At 44.6% G+C, this 20725-nt stretch overlaps 1 protein-coding gene across 1 annotated transcript in view; it reads right to left on the reverse strand.

Annotated features, from left to right (window-relative positions):
- Nucleotides 1-15334, reverse strand: part of ESYT3 (extended synaptotagmin 3) — a 45754-nt gene extending 30420 nt beyond the window's left edge. Inside the window, exons 1-3 of the mRNA XM_081927858.1 lie at nt 14843-15334; nt 1163-1204; nt 427-561 (exon numbers count right to left, since the gene is read on the reverse strand). Coding sequence (XP_081783984.1) covers nt 427-561; nt 1163-1204; nt 14843-15151 — 486 coding nt within the window. The 5' untranslated portion in view covers nt 15152-15334. The remainder of the gene's footprint in view (nt 1-426; nt 562-1162; nt 1205-14842) is intronic.
- Nucleotides 15335-20725: the final 5391 nt, after the last annotated feature.

The raw sequence follows: 20725 nt of genomic DNA on the forward strand, positions 1-20725 counted from the left end.
TTTGAACTTGGTTATAGCAGGCAACTTGCCCTCTAAATCCTGTCCTGCTAAATTATAAATCAGAATGGAACAAGGTGTCCTAAACTGAACATCCCTCCCAGAGAAGAGGAATTCTGGTATTTAACAATGCTGCTAAACAAAATTCAAGGCAGAAACAAATATTTTGGTTAGACTGACACTAAGTTGTTACAGTCCTAACAAAGGCTGGCTGTTTATACTTCTTGATATTTTTTTAAGTGCTAAAGAGCAGAAACTAAGCAGTTCACACACTTAGTATAAATTGAGGTGGAGGAAGAGAGGAGGAAATCTCTCACAAAGAGATACATGGAAGTTATTTTGGTTTTAAGCACTATTCCTCCCCCTGCCCGAGCCATATATCCCAAAATCAATTAGCTTAGGTTTTCACAGCCAATGCCGTCACCTTACCTTGTCTCCAAACTGGATTTTAGTGAATGTACATGTTTTCAAATGCACGTTCTTTGCTCTGATTTTTGGTTCAAGGACTTCCTTAAATGTTTTTTCCATGATGCTCCCAAAGTATGGCCAGGCCTGTTCAATAACCTAAATACCACACAAAGCAGAAAAAAAAGAATAGAAGCTTTGCATCATACAATGGAGTCTGTACTGTGGTTCTGAATATCTAAAGATAGCAAGCAGAGTGAGAGAGTTTGCTAGTTTCCTTTTTTAAAAATAAAATAAAATAAAATATCAGATTACAGCAGGAGCACTCAGTGAGGAGTGGAGTCCACTGCCATTTACTGGGAAGGAGAGAGGGAATGGCGAGGTGGTGAAGAGGCTGGCGGTGTGCAAATACATCATCATCACCACCACCCTTTTCACCAACCGTTCCTGGATTCTAGAACAGAAGCAGGAAACACATTCAGCACCAAGGATTGCACTGAAAACACATGAGGACAGAGGGTCTCAAGTAAATGCAGTCCAAAACTAGAATAGCCCAGTGGCCAGTAATAATTCTTATGTAAACCTTATATAAACTGCCTGAAAAATGGTATGCCCAACATGAGCATTAACCCACCCACTCACTAGAGCAAATATATTTATTCACTGGACATTTATGTGCTGTGTTTTAGATCTAGCTTTACAGAGAGTATATAAAGTCTATCCAGATCAAACTTGTCTTGATGTTGGTTCAGTGCCTCACCTTGTTCAGCCATTCCACCCGTTCAACATCAGGGAAGTGAACCTGGCAAGCAAGAACGAACAAAAAAGCGAGATGTGAGCTCATTTTTTGCTAAAAATGAATTATAGACAGGGTGCAAGTAAAGAGAATGGGATTATGAAAGACATTGATGAGAAACTATGGTGCACAGAACAACTTGTGAGGTTCTTTTCAATGGGAGATAGTCCATTGATGTGTGCGCATTGGCAAACTTAGTAACGGGTTTCCAAGGAAGCTTGTGCAAATCTTATTGCTACGCATTCGAGAATACTGCTTTGGGCTCCCCTTTCCCAACAGGGAAATTTAAACTCATTGAGTCAGTGGCCTACAGAAGACAGAACAGTCAGCATATAAGGCATTCTTGACAATACAGTCAAAAGAAGCAAGCACACAAGCAGGATCAAATTCTCAGTAACCGGAGGCCAATCCTCCAGAGTCCAAATCCTAAACGGCTGCTTTTTTCCTTGCCATACATTTCAAGCACATCAATTTCCTGCAAACTGTAATTTATTCCTCAAAAAGCTATAATTTCCAGCTCCTTTAACGAACTACAGTTCCCATGATTCCTTGGGTAAGCCATGCCCTTTAATTATACAGCATGGATGTCTGTCTCTCTCACACCCATCCAGTTATGCTCTGCCTTGGCTAATTTGAGCTCCCTTAGGGATGCAAGCAGTGCCTATTTTAGCCGCTTGACAAGCCAATTATTCTCCATCATGACCAGGGCAGTTTTTCTATGCTGCAGTAAGAGGACGCGGCTCAAAACGAGACCAACGAAAGGATGCCTACAAACTATGGGAAGTTAGAGCATCACTTAAACTGCAGGCCCCCTCATACACCAGAAACACTTTTGCTTTGGGGTTTTCACAAGATTATTTGTTCCACAAAAACTCCAACCTATGTAGAATTTACATAACTTTCCTGACTATGGTACTTCAGGTTCTGTTCTGGGCTTCACTTGCTTCTGCACCATTCAGTTCATAGAGCTCAGCCAACTCAAACATTCATTGTGTCAGTGGCGTAGCGTGGGTTGTCAGCACCCAGGGCAAGGCAAGTAATTTGCGCCCCCTAACCCGTGGATTTGCGCCCCCTAACCCATGGATTTGCGCCCCCTAATCCTAACCCCCAGATGTTGCGCCCGGTGCGGCCGGCCCCCCCTGCACCCCCCACGCTACGCCACTGCATTGTGAGCCTGTGGAATAGACAGGACCTCTTCAGACTCAAGCTGGGACAATTCTGTTTTGAATACACCTCAGGGTAAAAAGATACCGTGATTGTGGAAGGCTAATATGTCAAGAACAAGAAGGGTTTAATCCTTGCATTATTATTGCTGTTTAAGCTGGTAGAGCATTCAAATACAGTGGAACCTTGGTTCTCAAATGCCTTGGTACTCAAACACTTTGGTTCCGAATGCCGAAAATCCAGAAATAAGTGTTCCGGTTTTTGAACGTTTTTCGGAAGCCGAACGTCCACTGCGGCTGTCGGCTATTGTTTCCGGGGTGCTTGCACCAATCAGAAGTTGTGCCTTGGTTTTTGAACGTTTCGGAAGTTTAACAGACTTCCGGAATGGATTATGTTTGAGAACCAAGGTACCACTGTACCTGAACCTTCAGTCTGACTATGCTATAGCCTGCTATTTATTAACATTTGAACTGGCTCCAAGAATGACGAATTCTCCATTTGAAGATCGTCTCAGACACCAAATCTCTTGACTCCAAGTTCCTCCCACTACTGTAAACTTTGCTTCTGTAGCACTGTCTGAACTGTTGTTGATAAGCAGTGTCCAGTGCACAGCGGAATGATGAGAAGTATATGCCAACATGCTCTATACTACTTTATTTACAGTTCAAAGCTGGTAAGTTACAGAAAAACATTTTCCCTCTGCCGGAGCAGAGAAATGCATCATCTCTCCTCTAAAGCACAGAGAGAATCACCAACTGAAACTGCAAAGAGCAGTGAAAAACAGGAAACCAGTGTACGTCACATCCAGTCTCCCGTTCCCGTGGGAACCCAACAGTACAGACTCTGTGGAATGTAAACAACCTGTCTCGTGACAAGCACTTCTGCTGCTCAGTGAGGGAAGCAGAAACCAACATCCTCCCCCTTTCTGTGAACATCACTGGGCAGCGTGTTCGTACAATATCAGTACAAACCCAACTTCTGCACATAGGTACAGTGTTGATCCCTTGATACAATCTTGGACAATACATCAGCAGGAATTTCATTACCTGGCATATAGGACACCGTTACGAGTCCCTTCTGAATACGTTCCCTAGCATGTTGCAACTTCAATTGCAAGTGCTTCGTGCTTTGCTTACAACCTTCAGAATTCAGCAAAGCTAAACATGCTTTGTTGTCCTGGTAAACCTGGATTGGACATTTGACAGGAATTTTCATGTCCTTGCACAATTGTAACAACCATTCACAATCCTTAAGTGAATAAGACAGTGCATTCAGTTCAGCTTCACAAGTACTTAAGCTAACTGTTGTTTGCTTCTTGCATGACCAATCAAATAGACCCTGATTGTACTTATAGCAAACTCCAGACGTACTTTTCCTGTCTGTAGTGTCACTTCCAAAACTTGCATCTGCAAATATCTCAAGACCACCAGACTTCTGATTGTTAAATCTCAGTCTGTAATGCATAGTGCCTTTCAAATACCGCGCTATGCGTTTCAGAGCTTTCCAATCCTTAACAGTAGGATTGTTGACTTGTCTGCTTAGCAAATTACAGCTTACAGCAATGTCTGGTCTTGAACATCTGGCAATGAAGTTTAGCTTGCCTAGCACACTTCTGTACAGTGTAGTGTCAGAAAATGCTTCTTCAGTGTCATCTACCTGATAACCTGTTGTCATCGGTGTGTCTACAGGGTTAGCATCCATCAGGTTTAGCTTGCTTAACACATCAGCAATTTTCCGTGACTGGTGTACTAGAATGTTACCATCTTGATCTCTCTCTATTTCCAGAGATAGGTAGTTGTTTACCTCACCAAGATCTTTCATGTCAAAGTGCTCTTTCAGTTGAGCTAGGGCGTTATTGTACATTGTGACATCTTTCCAAAAGAATAAAAGATCATCAACATAAAACAAACAATACAGTTTCTCTTGCCCCTCCTCTTTGACAAATACACATGGATCAGCTTTCCCTTGCTTAAAACCTAGAGAAAACAATACTTCAGTGAGTTTTGTGTGCCAACACCGTGCACTTTGTTTGAGACCATAAATTGACTTTTTCAGAGCACAAACAAATCCCTGTTTTACCTGTACGCCATCAGGTGGAAGCATATAAAGTGATTCATTTAGAGATCCGTACAGAAAAGCTGTATTCACATCATGGTGACTAATGTGTAGATTTTCCTCTGCAGCTAGCTTGAGCATAAGCCTAATGCTCTCATACCTCACTGTAGGTGAGTAGGTCTCGTGATAGTCTTCACCTGGTACCTGTGCAAATCCTCTGGCTACCAATCTGGCTTTGTGTCTGACTATCTTGCCATTTTGATCAGTCTTCGCTTTGAAGACCCATTTGCTTCCAAGCAATTTCATTCCTGGAACTACTGGAACAAGTTCCCATGTTTTGTTCCTTTCCAAGGAATCAAGCTCAGCCTTCATGGCATTTAACCAAGGCTCAGCTTCCTTTGAATCCAAATCCTGGATTTCTTGGAAACTTGAAGGTTCAAAAACCTTCTTGGAGCTTTTAACAGCTGTTACTGCTATCTTAGCAAACTCATCAGCAAATCTCTTTGGAGGTCTGCCTTTTGTGGCTCTCTGTGACCTACGAATTAGCCTTAAGTCTTCAACACTCTCCTCTTCCTTCTTAGGAGAAAAGTGACCTATTGTGAACAATGGTTCCTCCAATTCCTGATCAGAGCTTTCAGAGGGTCGCATAGAGGCTTTCGCACTCTTGAAATCCTCTGAATCACCCGATTCAGTTTCAGTTTCAGACTCAGAATCAGAACCTTCATCAGTGGGTGTGGGTTGTTGCGGTTGCTTTTGACTATCCTCAGTCTCATCACTGTCATCAGGATAACATTGGAAAATTCCCACATTCTCCCCCCACTTGGCATTGTACTCAACACTTCTTGTGAGCTTAATTTCCTTAGAGTCAGTCATCATTATTCTGTAAGACCCTTTCTGATAACCTAGAAAGATACCATGCAATCCACGCTTGTCTAACTTGGAGTTTTGTGGTGAGTGAACCCACATGTCCGAACCAAAAATTTTCATGTGTTTGATGTATGGCTTCTTGCCAAACATCTTCTCATAGGGGGTACAACCAATCGCTGAAGATAACCTGCGATTATAACTGTAAGTGAAACATGAGAGAGCTTCGGCCCAATAACTCTCTGGAAGATTTGCATCATGCAGCAAGGTTTTTAACCCTTGAAGCAATGTTTGATTTGCTCGTTCCGCAAGCCCATTCTGCCATGGCGAGCGAGGACTAGACAAATCGTGTTGAATTCCTTTCTCAGCCAGAAAAGCTTCAAACTGCTGAGAAGTGAACTCTCCCCCCCGGTCGGTGAAAAGAATCTTAATCTTCTTACCATGCACATTTCCCAACCAAGCACAGAATTCCTTGAACCTAGGAAAAGCCTCTGATTTCTGCTTGAGATTGTACACAAAAATATATCTGGAAAATGCATCAAGGAGAACCATGAAGTACCTATTCCCACCCAAAGAGGGCGCTAGTGGTCCAACCAAATCAGCATGAACAACCTGGTATGGTTCTGTAGCTTGCCTACTAGACACCTTACCTTTCGCAGCCATTTTCACCTTGTTTGCTGCGCATGCCTTGCACTTCATGTGGTACCTGCAGGGTTTAATAGTCATACCTTCAACCAAGGCAGGCATTTTAGATACTGCCTCAAAATGCAAATGTCCAAATTTTCTGTGAAAAGCATGAATACAATCTGCATGCAAACTTTTGTTAGAACCTGCAATGCAACAAGTGTCATCCTGCACAACATCATCATAATACAAAACAAACAAACGATCAACAAATTCAGCATACAATTGATAATCATTTTTCTTTGTGATGATGCACTTATTGTTCGTAAAGGAAACGTCTATTTTCCGCTCCATCAGCTGTCCAACGCTAAGCAGATTATGTTTCGCGTCCGGCACATAAAGCACGTCCTGTATCGATAAGTCCAAACTGTGAAGAACAACAGTTCCGTAGCCTTTACTGGGGATAGTGTGGTCATCCGCCTGGTGAATCGCACCTTCCTGCGGTGTAAAAGACACGAACAGTCGCTTATCGTTGCACATGTGATGCGTTGCAGCTGAATCAACAACGAAGAAAGATCTAGACGTCTTCTGGACCTCTGCAACCTCTGCAACCTTTGTAACCTTTGGAGCGTAGCGTGAGACCATTGCCTTGTGCTGCGTTGTCCTGGACACCGGACCTTTGCCTTTGCTCTGGCCTTTTCCACGCGATGAGCTTCCACTGCGCTGCTCTGTCTTGGCCCTGGGATATTTGCATTCCCTCTTCATATGGCCTAGACGTCCACACGAGTAGCATTTCACTGCCTTCAAAGCTTTGGCGCCATCTGGTGGTTCCACTGCACTATGGGATGACGTCTGTGAAGTCTCCCCCTTTCCCATGCAGCCAGCACCCCGCCGATCTGCTCCATTCTGAATCATGGCAGTATCACAAGCTACTGTGAGTTGAGCATTTGGCTGATCAGTGGTATCAAATTCCCCACTTGCCTCATCCAGCCTTCTGCAGCTAGCCATCATGACTCTGGCATTTGCCTCCTGCATCATCTATGCTGCTTTAAATCAAGCTGCTGTATACATGCTGCTTCTGTGTACAGCTGCTTCAATCCAAAGGCAATCTCAAAACAGCCTCTGCCTTTGAGCCTGCGCCGCTCTTCTGTTTATTTGCTTTGCTTATCTGCAGCTGCTTCAAACTGCATTCCAAAAGCAAGTTCAATAGCGAAAGTCCCCAAGTGCTTTCTCTATGTCCTAATTCCTGCTGCGTCACTGAATTCTGCAGCTGCTTTGAAACAACAGCACTTCTAAAAGTTACTTTCACTTTCCCAGCATAGCGTCCCTTTGAGCCATTTGCCTGTGCCGCGGCAAAACCGGCTATAAAAGTTCAAAGTCCAGCCTTAAAGCCATTAATTAGAAGCTGGCAGGCTGCCCGGAGCAGTAGCACATACCTTCATCAATAATTTTGACGCGCAGAGCAGATACCGTGCGTTCCGTCTCTCTGCCGCTTTCCGATGCTTTGCCGGCACTTCGTCTCTTGCTCCTTTGTTCCTCTGCCAGGAGCCCGACTTCTGAAGTGCATCCTCAAAACACTGCATTTTTCTGGGCCCGTAACCAAATGTTGTTGATAAGCAGTGTCCAGTGCACAGCGGAATGATGAGAAGTATATGCCAACATGCTCTATACTACTTTATTTACAGTTCAAAGCTGGTAAGTTACAGAAAAACATTTTCCCTCTGCCGGAGCAGAGAAATGCATCATCTCTCCTCTAAAGCACAGAGAGAATCACCAACTGAAACTGCAAAGAGCAGTGAAAAACAGGAAACCAGTGTACGTCACATCCAGTCTCCCGTTCCCGTGGGAACCCAACAGTACAGACTCTGTGGAATGTAAACAACCTGTCTCGTGACAAGCACTTCTGCTGCTCAGTGAGGGAAGCAGAAACCAACATGAACCAGCCATTAGTGACATATAAAATTTGGTAGATACACACTGTTCATGGCCCATATAGATGTGAATCCAAGACAATTACTGCTGTCCCAAAATATTCACCGCAAAAACTTAACCCTGTCTACTGAGAGGTAAGACCTATTGATGTCAACGGGGCTTAGGTAAAGGTAAAGGTAAAGGGACCCCTGACCATTAGGTCCAGTCATGGCTGACTCTGGAGTTGCGGTGCTCATCTTGCTTTATTGACCGAGGGAGCCGGCGTACAGCTTCAAGGTCATGTGGCCAGAACGACTAAGCCACTTCTGGCGAACCAGAGCAGCGCATGGAAACACTGTTTACCTTCCCGCCGGAGTGGTACCTATTTATATACTTGCACTTTGACGCGCTTCTGAACTGCTAGGTTGGCAGGAGCAGGGACCGAGCAACGGGAGCTCACCCCGTCACGGGGATTCGAACCGCCAACCTTCTGATCGGCAAATCCTAGGCTCTGTGGTTTAACCCACAGTGCCACTTGTGTCCCTTTCCCTAGCAAATTGGATTGTAGCCTCAGCAATTTGCTTCCACAGGTGCACTTGGGAAAAGTCTCACGTTAATTCAAATACAGTTTTATTAGAAAGGCAGAGCACATGCCATGCATGCCAAAAGTCCAAAGTTCAAGCCCAGCATTTTATTTTTTTTAGCTGAATAGTTGAAATGATCACGTCATGGGCAATACCTCTAGCTAAGCCTAGGGAACACTGCCGTCTCTCAGAGTAGACAATCCTGAGCTTGACAGACAGATCTGACATGATATAAAGGAGCTTCATTCTTATGAATTAATTTGCATCTTTCCTTTTAAGAGTGGAGGTTTCAAGCTAAGTCTAGTTCTTGCCATCTACAAATTAAAACATAAAAGCCCTCCAGCATGCTTTTCTACACATAAGCAGTTACTATGCTTGTTCTAGAGGTCAACACACACAGGATTTTAAAATCACCTCATCTTCTACAGCAAATGGTATTAATACATTGGTGTTACTCTTATATGATAAAATGTGCAGCCTCTCAGGTGCTAGAGATCAAACACTGCTGGCATTTAGTAATAAAGGAGACCAATACCACAGGAACCAAGTGGCATTGACCTCAACTGTCAAGCCTTTCTGCAGGAGATTACACTCTGATTTACTATGAATTGCAGTTTTCATGCTAATCAAAACTGCTCTTCTTCTCTATAAAATACCAGTTTATTACAGCTTTAATACACAACTGAGCTACATCTTACTTCAATGTTCCAAGATAATAATGTCTACCTAGATTATTTGTGATAAAATATCAGTTTCTCTAAGGGAATAATGTTCTGAATGTGGATCCAAATTTATGATGTTTTAATTATTTGGTTGTATACTTCCATGGTGTTATTAAAAAAAATGAATTGGTGTTTTATAAACACTCTTATAAATGAGTTTGCCCTATATACAAGTGTCAGTGGAAATGTTTTATGAGAGCAAATAGTATTCCAACCTCTGGAAACAGCTTTTGTGAAGAGCCTGGATGGGTATCAGTAATCTGCAAAAATGAAGTCACCCCACCTTGTGCAAAGTCACCACTGAATACAACCTAAAGTTCTTCCTTGCCAGTGATATGAATGTTTTAGCCGACCTTCAGTTTTACAGGTGTAAATAGAAAGTGGAGCATTGCTGTCCAGTAAAAACAAAATGTTTTTCACCTCGACAGCTTCCTCTTTGTTACACAAGAGCAAATGCCACAACATGCAAATAACTGGTCTGGAACAATAGCAGGAAGCAAGATCAAATGGTACCGTCTGAGACAGAAAACATCTGTATTGTATGTTGTATGCAATGTTAATGCTTTATATTGGGTATACGTTGTATTTATGTACGTATATGTGTTCCAAGTGTAAGTTGTTTGGAGACCTTTTAACTTCAAGCAACTAATGACTCTAATAAAATAATAATAATAACATTTCTGCCTCTAAGATGTTGCCCTTCCCCCTCAAAGTGAGACACTTAAGGTGCCATCTAACACTTACTTTGGAGTAAGTACCACTGCATACTGCAGGTCCTACTTCTGAGTAAACATGCAGAAGTTTGTATTATTAGGGAGGCTGTTGATACCTCCACAGGCAGTATCTACTGGTGGATCTGGGTGAAACTTCCTGCAGAATCAGTACTGGGAATTATAAACCCAATAATTTAACAATAGAAAGTTATTGGGCAGAAATAAATAAAAAAACACATGCAACGCCAATTATTTTACTCTCAGCCTTAGCGCTTACAGCCTGCCAAGCTGCTGTATTAGTTGGATGCCTTTGACCAGGTCTTTATTCAGCTCTGTTGGCCAGTTTGCAGTTAGGATTTGTAAAACTTGAATATTTGATTTGCACTTTTATATGCAGGTCATCCCAATGCATGGCTCATGGCAGGGCAAGTAAAAAATAGGAAAGAACAAAAAAACAACCAACAGCAAATCCATGTACTGAAGCAAACCAGAAGTGGCAGATGAATCCTGCTTTAACACTGGCAATGGGACAATGTCCCACACTGCACCCGAGAGTAGGAAGCTAGCTTGATTGGTGCAGGATACACAAACAACTGTCCATTCACTGTACCATAGCATCTGCTTCACTCTGCCTTGTGGCAGGGCTGACCCTGACTTGTGGGGCGCAGAAGATGGTCCACTTCTGAACTAGATTGTTTCACCTATTGACTCAATTGCTAGAGCATCACATAGGCATTCCATTCAGGTTGAGGATTTGACAGTATATTACTGTATATACAAAGTAATGGGAGCATCAAATATAAGAGTTTCCTGAGAATTCCATCCCAATGACTGAAGCTAGCTAGACAACCAGCAGGTTCAAGAGTTTGAGGTCAAGAATGAGGGCCCCTCCCACTGCAAGAAAGCAGTAAAAACTTTAAAACATGCATAATAAAACCTCACACACAGGGAAAGCCCATTTGTTATTGGCAAACAGGCCCGACTGATGCAACCTTCTGCTGTTTACGCTACCCAGACCAACACTTTCATCACAGTCACCTTGTGGTGGTGAATGTATCCTATGTCACTCCAAGCAGAAATGATCACACAGAGGCATCTACCTTTAAAGCACTTCCTTCTGAAAGTCTAATAATGTTCTCAATTATTTATAACTGCCAACACCTTTACAGTGGTACCTCGGGTTACATACGCTTCAGGTTACATATGCTTCAGGTTACAGACTCCGCTAACCCAGAAATATTACCTCAGGTTAAGAACTTTGCTTCAGGATGAGAACAGAAATTGTGCAGTGGCAGTGCAGCGGCAGCAGGAGGCCCCATTAGCTAAAGTGGTGCTTCAGGTTAAGAACAGTTTCAGGTTAAGTACAGACCTCCGGAACAAATTAAGTATTTAACCTGAGGTACCACTGTACTATGTAAAATATTTTTTTCCAGCAAAGGAGGAAAAGCTGCTCTTGACCTTCTGCACATTATGTTGTACAGAAGTAAAAGAGAAAACTATGAAGCAATAGAAACTGGACAAGCAACATTCAAGGATGGGAAAATATTTCAGATACTTTAGGCATCCATCATGATAATACATTGGAAATTCCAGAGTACAATACCAAGGCCTGCTTCTGCCGGAGTGTGTGTGTGTGTGTGTGTGTGTGTTATTGACTGCAACGTTGACACAGCTGCAGCAAATAGGGAGGTGGAGTAGATCCTTGTGGGGGAGTCAAGGATTAGTGATATTCCCAGGGTGGAAGAGGCTGAAACACAGTCGAAGGCCAGGTTCACATTCTCTTTTACTGTGAAATCCCAGAGTTTCCAGTGCTGGGTTTTTCATTCATGTTCACTCTCCAAAATGCATATGTAACCTTTGTTATAAGATACATCAAACTGTGTTTTACACAGGTTAGAGTCCTTCAGTCATTCCTAATTCATCTCTAGCCAAGGTGTGAACACCTTTGCATAAAGCATCCCTGTTCATCAATGTGCTGCCCCCCAGTCTATGTATAAGAACATAAGAAGAGACTGCTGGATTAGACCAATGTCTCTTCTAGTCCAACATCCTGTTTTCACAGTGGCCAACCAGGTGCCTGTGGGAAGACTATATGCAGGATCTGAGCACTTTCCCCTCCTATGGATTCCAGCAACTCGTATTCCGTAGTATTGCTGCCTCCAACTGAAGAGGCAGAGCAATAGCCATCTGTGTACACCAGAGGTGCACAACCTGCAGCCATCTAGATGTTTCTGGACTACAACTCCCATCAGCCCCAGCCAGGATCAGTGATCAGGGATGATGGGAGGCGTAGTCCAACAACATCTGGAGGGCTGCAGGCTGTCTACCCCTGGTGTACACAAACAGAAATTAATCAAAGCCATACTGATGTGAACAGCTGGGTGGGGGAGCTGTGAAATGCAGGGGAGGGGGACAAGTTCACTGCTCTCTCAGGTGGTAATGTGAACACAGCTGTTTGGAGGAAGGGCGGGATGGAAAAATGATGCAATGCATAAATAAATAAGCTGCCAGTGCTACAATACCACTCAAGGATTAAAGAAGGATACACTAATATAACATTTAGGAGTCACAAGGGCGCCCTGAAGACAGATTTTCTTGTGATCCAAGGTTGTCCAAGAATGTGGCTCAAAACAAACAAACAAATGTGGCTTCTGGTGGTTTCTGAGTGCCTTGAAGACAGTATTGAAAGGGATATTTGGTGGAGAGAGGTGAACAATATCAAAGCTATGAGTGCAGATGGGACTTGAAGGAGGAATAGCAATATCTACCTCCCTAGGTAAAAGATTGGGGGGAAATTGAGAGAAGACCCAGGGGTGAGAGCTGGAAGAGAAGCCTGCAACAAGGGAATGCTATGGCTACATTTAATGCATGCAAGTTGAGCTTCTGTAGGATAGTATTTGGAAATAGCCCCCCACCCCTGTTTTGCATGCTGCCATTCTTTCTCTTGCTTAATTTTAAACTGTTGAATTATTGAGGTTAGCATATTTACACTGTTTTATACAATGCTCTTTGGGCTGATTTTAAAATATTTATTTACTGAGATCATGTTGATTTCAAGTTGCTCCTCCTCTTTTTTTAAAAAAAAATTGTTATACTTGCTCTTGTTCATCCTGTGAATGACTTTAGGCACAGTTTTGTGAGGAAGCAGCACAGAAACAAACAGATGATCAAAACTTATGATCAAATTGCCTCAGGGTCAAGTGTAGCAAATTGCACTTTTCCCTCTGCATGTTACTGCTCTTGTAGAGCCAATTGCATTTCAAGCAGAGAACACTATATGAGTTTGACAGTGCAGTCCTATTCATCACAATGCAAACACTTGCTTCAGAGTAGGGGTTTCCCTCAGTACCTCAGCAGGAGAGGCAAGGTTTAAGTTCCCCCTCTGATCTCCTTCACTGTTAGTCCCAGCTGATGCAACTCTACATTTAAAACAACAGCAGCAGGTTCAGAAATAAAAAATGGCATCCAGCTAAGTTTTAACCAGAATAGGCCCACCGAAGCTAATAGGCCCAACTTAATCACGTTCATCTGTTTCAATGGGTTTACTCTGAGTAAAGCTTAGCTATCACACAAATACCCATTAACCTCACATGTGGTTGGCCTGGGCTCCAGAGAGCACAATAAATCTGAACTCCAAACTCTCCATCATCTCAGTTCACTGAACAGAGGAACCACCACAGTTATTTTAGCCATCACTGTTACATCTAATGGCATATTAATGTCAGTGGCCTCACAAGCACATACATTTCAAGATACTGTCTGTTATCCAAGTGTTGGACTGGGACTATTCAGATGCTGTACAAAACCTTTACCTTAATATAAAAGTGGGGGTGGGGGGTGGGAGGCAGAGGTCAGGTGTGTCCCCTTGTCAATAAACATTTTCCCTCTCACTGCTGTGATAAAATTAACACTGTCAAGCTCAGTTACGTCTTTAGAGAACCTCTACAAATCATCAGAAGATGGGGAATCTGCACCTTCCAAATGCATTCCTGACCATTGGTCATGCTGGCTGAAACAGATTGGAAACTGGAAACCAATAACATATTACCTTTTCACTATCAGGACAGCCAATCAGAAGAAGAAAAAAGCACAGGGGAAACAACCACAAACAACTACAGGTGGCAGCCATGAGTTTTAAGTTTTCTTTCCTGATAACAGTTTTTGTTTTAACCGTTTCATAAGCTGCCTGGAGCCTGAAAAAGGCGGCACAGAAGTGTATGAAGCTGCAATCTTATAAACACTTAACCAGAAGTTAAGTTTTGAATTCAGTGGGGCTTACTTCTCAGAAGAAGTTTACAGGATTGCATTATGAGTGACCTACAACATTTCAGAAGCATGCTTTTAAACATCAAGCAGTGTGACCACAAAAGATTATCAAAAACCATTAAAAAAGATTTAAAGGCTATTAAGAGCAATTAAATATACATTACAAAACCAGATACTTAAAGCTAGACACCCATTTGGCTTTCAAGGCCTCATGGGGAAAGGATCTGTAAAGTTGTGATTCTAGTGACAAGAACACCCCACTCCAATCTTAGATTTCTACTGAGTATGGACCAGAGCAGCACTTCAATGCAGTAGCTTAAGGATATTAATAAGTCACATTAATTATTAACAGATTTTTAAAATTTATTTACCTACTGACAATAAGCTGGGGTGGCATCTCTTGGCTTAGTTACCACTTACCTCCAAAGTTTCAGACCAATCTTTCAACATGACCCCACCAGAATGGAGAATTACCATTCAGAAAAAGTGAAACAAGGGTGATTACTGCTTCTCAGTTTCAAAAACAGACAACCTGAAAGGGAATCTGCTTTGACTCAAATATTGTTTCCGTTTCCCTCTGAAAAGCTCCTCACCGGTTTGGAAACTGAATATGAAGCCGTCTATAAATGCTGATAAATAAACGCTGATAAATAAGGAAACGGGTACGATTTTTCCAGATTGCGATACGGGATCCAAAGCGGTCCCCGACAAGCGCCCCTTCCCCCCCGCGCGCGCGCTTACCCAGGCCGGCAGCTGCTGCAAGGCGATGCCCTGGCTGATGGCTTGCTTCTCATCTTCGACGAGCCCGAAGGCTGCCAGCAGCCGGGAGCGCTTCTCGCGCCGGTTCCTCCGCCACCACATCCACAGCAGCAAGCCGATGAGCACCCAGCTGGAGCTGAGCCCCACGTAGCCGGCCAGGTACACGGGCGCCAGGCACAGCAGCGCGCGCGCCGCGAACGAGCCCAGGTGCCGCAGGACGGGCGACACAGGCTTCGGCTCCCCCGACGCCGGCGCTCCGGCGCTCGGCTCAACGCCCGGCGGAGCCGGCATGGCAAGGAAGAAGAAGACGCAGAAGGAGAAGAAGTGAAGCTGCTCCTAAGCGAAGGACCGGCGGCGTCGGCGTCGCTTTTCCCCGCCCGTCCAGCCAGGCGCTTCGACGGAGCTGCCGCTTCTCTAGCGCGCGGAGAGTTCCAAAGCGACGACCATCGCGGACGCCACTCAGCGGCTCCAAGGCTTCTCACAGCCCGAGCCACGCAGGTGTTGTTGTTGTGGCGCTTGGCCCCGCCCCCTAGGCTTCTCTCAAGGGAGGGGATAGGGTGGGAGAGACCCATTGCTCTCTGCTGCCCTCTAGAGTGCCTCTCTTTTCATGGCGACGGAGGAAGCTGCTACAGTGGTACCTCGGGTTAAGTACTTAATTCGTTCCAGAGGTCCGTTCTTAACCGGAAACTGTTCTTAACCTGAAGCACCACTTTAGCTAATGGGGCCTCCCGCGCCGCCAGAGCTCGATTTCTGTTCTCATCCTGAAGCAAAGTTCTTAACCCGAGGTACTATTTCTGGGTTAGCGGAGTCTGTAACCTGAAGCGTATGTAACCTGAAGCGTATGTAACCTGAGGTACCACTGTATTGATCCATCAAGCAAAGGGCCATCTACACCAGGGGTTGTCAACCTGGTCCCTACCGCCCACTAGTGGGCGTTTCAGGGTTCTAGGTGGGCGGTAGGGGGTTCTATGGCACAAGCGGAATCCTCCTTCCATCGAGTACTGGTGGGCGGTAAGGGAATTTTACCATCAAGAAAGATGCATTAGTGGGCGGTAGGTATAAAAAGGTTGACTACCCCTGGTCTACACTGACTGGCAGCAGGTCTCCAGGAGTCTCTCTCAACCCAACCTGGTGATCGAGCCTGGGGTCTTCTGCTCTACCACTGGCGCTCTACCACTGAGCCAAGGCCGTTCCCTAAGTGAACTTTGTCGTGGATTAAGCTTTGACTTTTTAAAATAAAGCCTGGTTCAGATTAGTGGTGTGTGTCCCTGCCCTGGGTATTCTGTGACATGTAGTTGACATAATAGTGCATTAATACAGTGGTACCTCAGGTTACATACGCTTCAGGTTACAGACTCCGCTAACCCAGAAATAGTGCTTCAGGTTAAGAACTTTGCTTCAGGATGAGAACAGAAATTGTGCTCCGGCGGCGCGGCAGCAGCTGGAGGCCCCATTAGCTAAAGTGGTGCTTCAGGTTAAGAACAGTTTCAGGTTAAGAACGGACCTCCAGAACGAATTAAGTACTTCACCCGAGGTACCACTGTAGTGGGTTTATGATGGACACGTGGCTATCCTTTATTAGTTCTGTGATACTATTATGTACATTATTGGCACCCTGAGGGGCACTCTGGCACTGTAGTGTTAACAAAAGTCACACACACACACACACACACACACACACACACAGAGAGAGAGTGGTGCACAGCACAGTGACTCTGCAGATGAGTCGTTGCTGCATGTGGGGCAGGAGAGTAGGAAGGGCAATATGGGTGGAGACTGGCGCTGTGCAAACGCGCCGCAGCACTCCTGCGACTGCATTTGCACAGCGCTGACCTCTCCTGTCCCTCCTTGGCCCCTCGGCCCCCCATCTCCTGCTGCTAAGCAACATTGACTCCACAGCTGAGAGGTGAGCCAAGTGCCACTGCCCCATCCTTCTGCCCACTACTTTATTTGTGGTTTGGAAAGTTAAAGAAGTTCAGCAAGAAGCTACGGGGCGTGTGCTGACTGGAAATGAAGCTGTATGTCCACCCTGGAACACGTGCAGGTATTCACTAATGAAAGCAGAATCACATATAACTGCACCAATACCAAAAAGAGCACAAAAAGCATGAATGCACCAAAAAAAACACCCCACACACATTGGTGGGGGTGGAGTAATTTGTACTTTATGTATATATTAAAAAGGCATGAACCATTCCGTGAAGGGTGGGCTTCAGGTACAAATCATTCATAAGTAAATGCTTAAAGTGAAATAGAAACATCGCCACCCGTCCCCACTCTCACCCGTCTCTCCCCCCCTCCACCTCCTTCCCCCTTTTCTTCCTAATGTCTCAACAAATGAAAATGATTTGTAAAAATGTTACATGGGGAAAAAACACGAGAGAGAGAGACATTGCACATTTTTGTAAATCAACAAATTCTTTAATAATAAAAAAATAATAATAAGTACTTAATTTAAGCATCCAGAGGGGGAGGAATTAAGGGAGGTCTGTAAGATTTTATGTTAACTACTTAGAGATTGTAAGTCCCTCAGGTGGCGCAGTGGGTCAGTGCACCTGTCTGTTAACCAGAAGGTTGGTGGTTCAAACCTATCCAGAGACAGCAGTGGACAGGATTCCTGCATTGCGGGGGGTTAGATTAGATGATCCTCAGGGTCCCTTCCAACTCTACAATTCCATGATTCCTATTATTAAGTGGTTTATAAGGGAGGCTTCGGCGGGGTGGGGCGTGGGGGTGAAAAGGCACTTCCCGGTTCTAGTAAAATGAAATGCACAGCCCTGCCAGCACCTTACAACATGGGATACATTTGGGTCCCCCCATTTGTTTTGCCCTTCATCTGTCAGGCTCACCCCTTCTCTACAACTCTTGCCTTCTCTTCCCCACACCCCCACCTTGAGCCTTCTCTCTCTCCTCATTACAGTGGTACCTCATACGCTTACATACGCTTCAGGTTACAGTCTCCACTAACCCAGAAATATTACCTCAGGTTAAGAACTTTGCTTCAGGTTGAGAACAGAAATCATGCTCCAGTGGCACGGTGGCAACGGGAGGCCCCATTAGCTAAAGTGGTGCTTCAAGGTAAGAACAGTTTCCGGTTAAGAACGGACCTCCAGAATGAATTAAGTACTTAACCTGAGGTATCTTTAACAATAAGAAACACCATCTTTTAAAAGAAAAGGAGGGATGGTGCAGCCCTGGAGGGTTGAGGTCACTATAAGAATGGTAGACCAATTACTGGCAATTACTAAATTCCACAGGCAGTTACTGAATTAATTAGTAAGGAGCTACCAGCTGAAGCAACTATGAAATGGCGTCTAGGGCATGAAAGATTGTGTCACAAATCTTTAAGTGCCAGGAGGTTCTTGGTCATGTCTTTTACAGACCAGCATGGGTAACCTCTCTGGAATTGTCAGCACACAAACTGGCGCTTCCAAGCTGTCTTCAGGGGCGGCCCCACGTAAAGTGCATTGCAACAATCAATCTGAGAGATTATGAGAGTTGCGATGACTGTAGGCAGCAGCTTCCTGCCCTGCTGGGAATGCAACAACTAGTTTGCTGGATGAGACTTGTAAGAGGCTCTTGACGGACATGGGGTAGTATTCAGCTGAGTTTGTTATTATTTGTGGTATGCATTTTTGTCTTTTTATATTGTAAACTACCTTGTGATCTTCAGATGAAGTATGATGATAGGCCGATAGATATATAGATAATATTCTCTCACAAAGAAACCTGCCTAGCTAGTTCAGCAATGGAATCCTCCATTAGAGTTTAACCCTTGCTTGATCTAGGGCTCCAGGAATTAGAAGTGACTCAGGCATCACACAGATAATAGCCTAGGATGGCAGGGCTCACAGCATGAACACTCCAGCATGTTTTGCCTCCTCTTTTTATTTCCTGGGCAACCCACAAGCCATAGCTCTGGGTCCAGTGAAGAACAAGATAAGCCTCAGTGTTCCCAGCTCCCAGAATCAGCCAAAAATTCACACAACTCCACGTCTGCCTCTATTTTATTTTACTGTACTTTTCTGCATTTGATTAATTTGTTGTTGCTGCCATCTAGTGCATAAAACAAATATTGCAAGGGAAGCTAGGTGAGCAGGAAATTCTGAGTCAAATCAGAATAGGAATGTAGTTACTTACTACATTCTTACCATACTTACCTGGCAGGGGAACACACTTTTTAATGGAGCAGGTAAAAAGTTTCAATTATTTACATTTTGATCTGCAAACCCCTTTATTGGATTAAATCTGACATAGATAGACATACAAAATCTGGACAAGCACTTGTCATTATTTCAGAGGAGCCTTGCTGGATCAGACCACACAGATCCATCATCAAGTCCAACATTCTAGTCATTTCCTGTGCGCAGGATTCAACTATAATCATTGTGCAGTAAGTGTGCCAGCACCACAACCTCTGCTTCTGCAAGGGGGCATTCCCTACACGCACCCTAAATCTGTTCTGGGGGTTAACCCAAACCTTTGGACCATGTTAAGGGGCAGCACACATGAGGGGGAGGAGAGGAGGAATGGCTTTTTGTATATGTAGAAGTTGTTCCACTCACACAATATTTTAGTTGAGTAAAGGTAAAGGTACCCCTGCCCGTACGGGCCAGTCTTGCCAGACTCTGGGGTTGTGCGCCCATCTCACTTAAGAGGCCAGGGGCCAGCGCTGTCCGGAGACACTTCCGGGTCACGTGGCCAGTGTGACAAAGCTGCATCTGGCGAGCCAGCGCAGCACACGGAACGCCGTTTACCTTCCCGCTGGTAAGCGGTCCCTATTTATCTACTTGCACCCGGAGGTGCTTTCGAACTGCTAGGTTGGCAGGCGCTGGGACCGAGCAACGGGAGCGCACCCCGCCGCGGGGATTCGAAACGCCGACCTTTCAATCAGCAAGTCCTAGGCGCTGAGGCTTTAACCCACAGCGCCACCTGTGTCCCATTTTAGTTGAGTGCTAGCCTTTAAATACTTACAGCAGGAATGGCCAAACTTGGCCCTCCAGCTATTTTGGGACTACAATTCCCATCATCCCTGACCACTGGTCCTGTTAGCTAGGGATGATGGGAGTTGTAGTCCCAAAACAGCTGGAGGACCAAGTTTGGCCATGCCTGCCTTTTTGACAAAGTCCTCTCAAGGTGGTGAACAGCAATATAAACATAATCTAATTACCCTTATGGAATTTGGGTTCAAGTTCATTACAGTAATTATATCGTTTTAAAAAATGCGCTGTAGGTGTTGTAACAGCAACCGTCCATTAAAACTGTGTACGCAGTTTACTTACAGCAGGTGTGGCTGTTCTTCACTAATGTTGCCAGTCTAAATGCCAGCCAAAGGTCCTTTAATTTTGCCTCCTTTGTCTTTTGATTGGCTTACATCAGGAGAACTTGTCTGAGGTGGAGTTGCTAACGTGGTTTGCAATTACGTTGGAGTGCTAATTCTAGCTCCTTGCATAGGCGCCGACTCCATGGGGCCTGAGGGGGCCCGAGCCCCCTCAAAAATTCGTTTGGGGGGGCTCTGCCCCCCCAATAATTTAAGAAAATTATTAGTTATATTATGCTTTGTAAAATCACAAAATTATGTTGGTATTTTTTATTTTCCTTGTTTGACGATAGTTACCTTTTAAAATACATTCAGTAATGAGTTAAAACAAAGCCACTCCCGATCTAGAGAGGGGGTGGAGTTGCGGGCTCTTGACCCATCAACAATCTCGCGGGGCGCGAGAAGCGGGGATTCCCCCTAGCTCATTAATATTCACCGCCCACGGCGGTAGCCAATTGGCTGCCGCAAAGGGCGGGCCCTCACAGGTTCACTTAAGGTCGGGGCAGCCCGGGGCTCGCCCCTTTCGTTCCCCCAGCAGCAGCGGT

This window comes from Podarcis melisellensis (assembly GCF_964234715.1).
Source record: "Podarcis melisellensis genome assembly, chromosome: 1".
In the NCBI taxonomy this organism is placed as follows: domain Eukaryota; kingdom Metazoa; phylum Chordata; class Lepidosauria; order Squamata; family Lacertidae; genus Podarcis; species Podarcis melisellensis.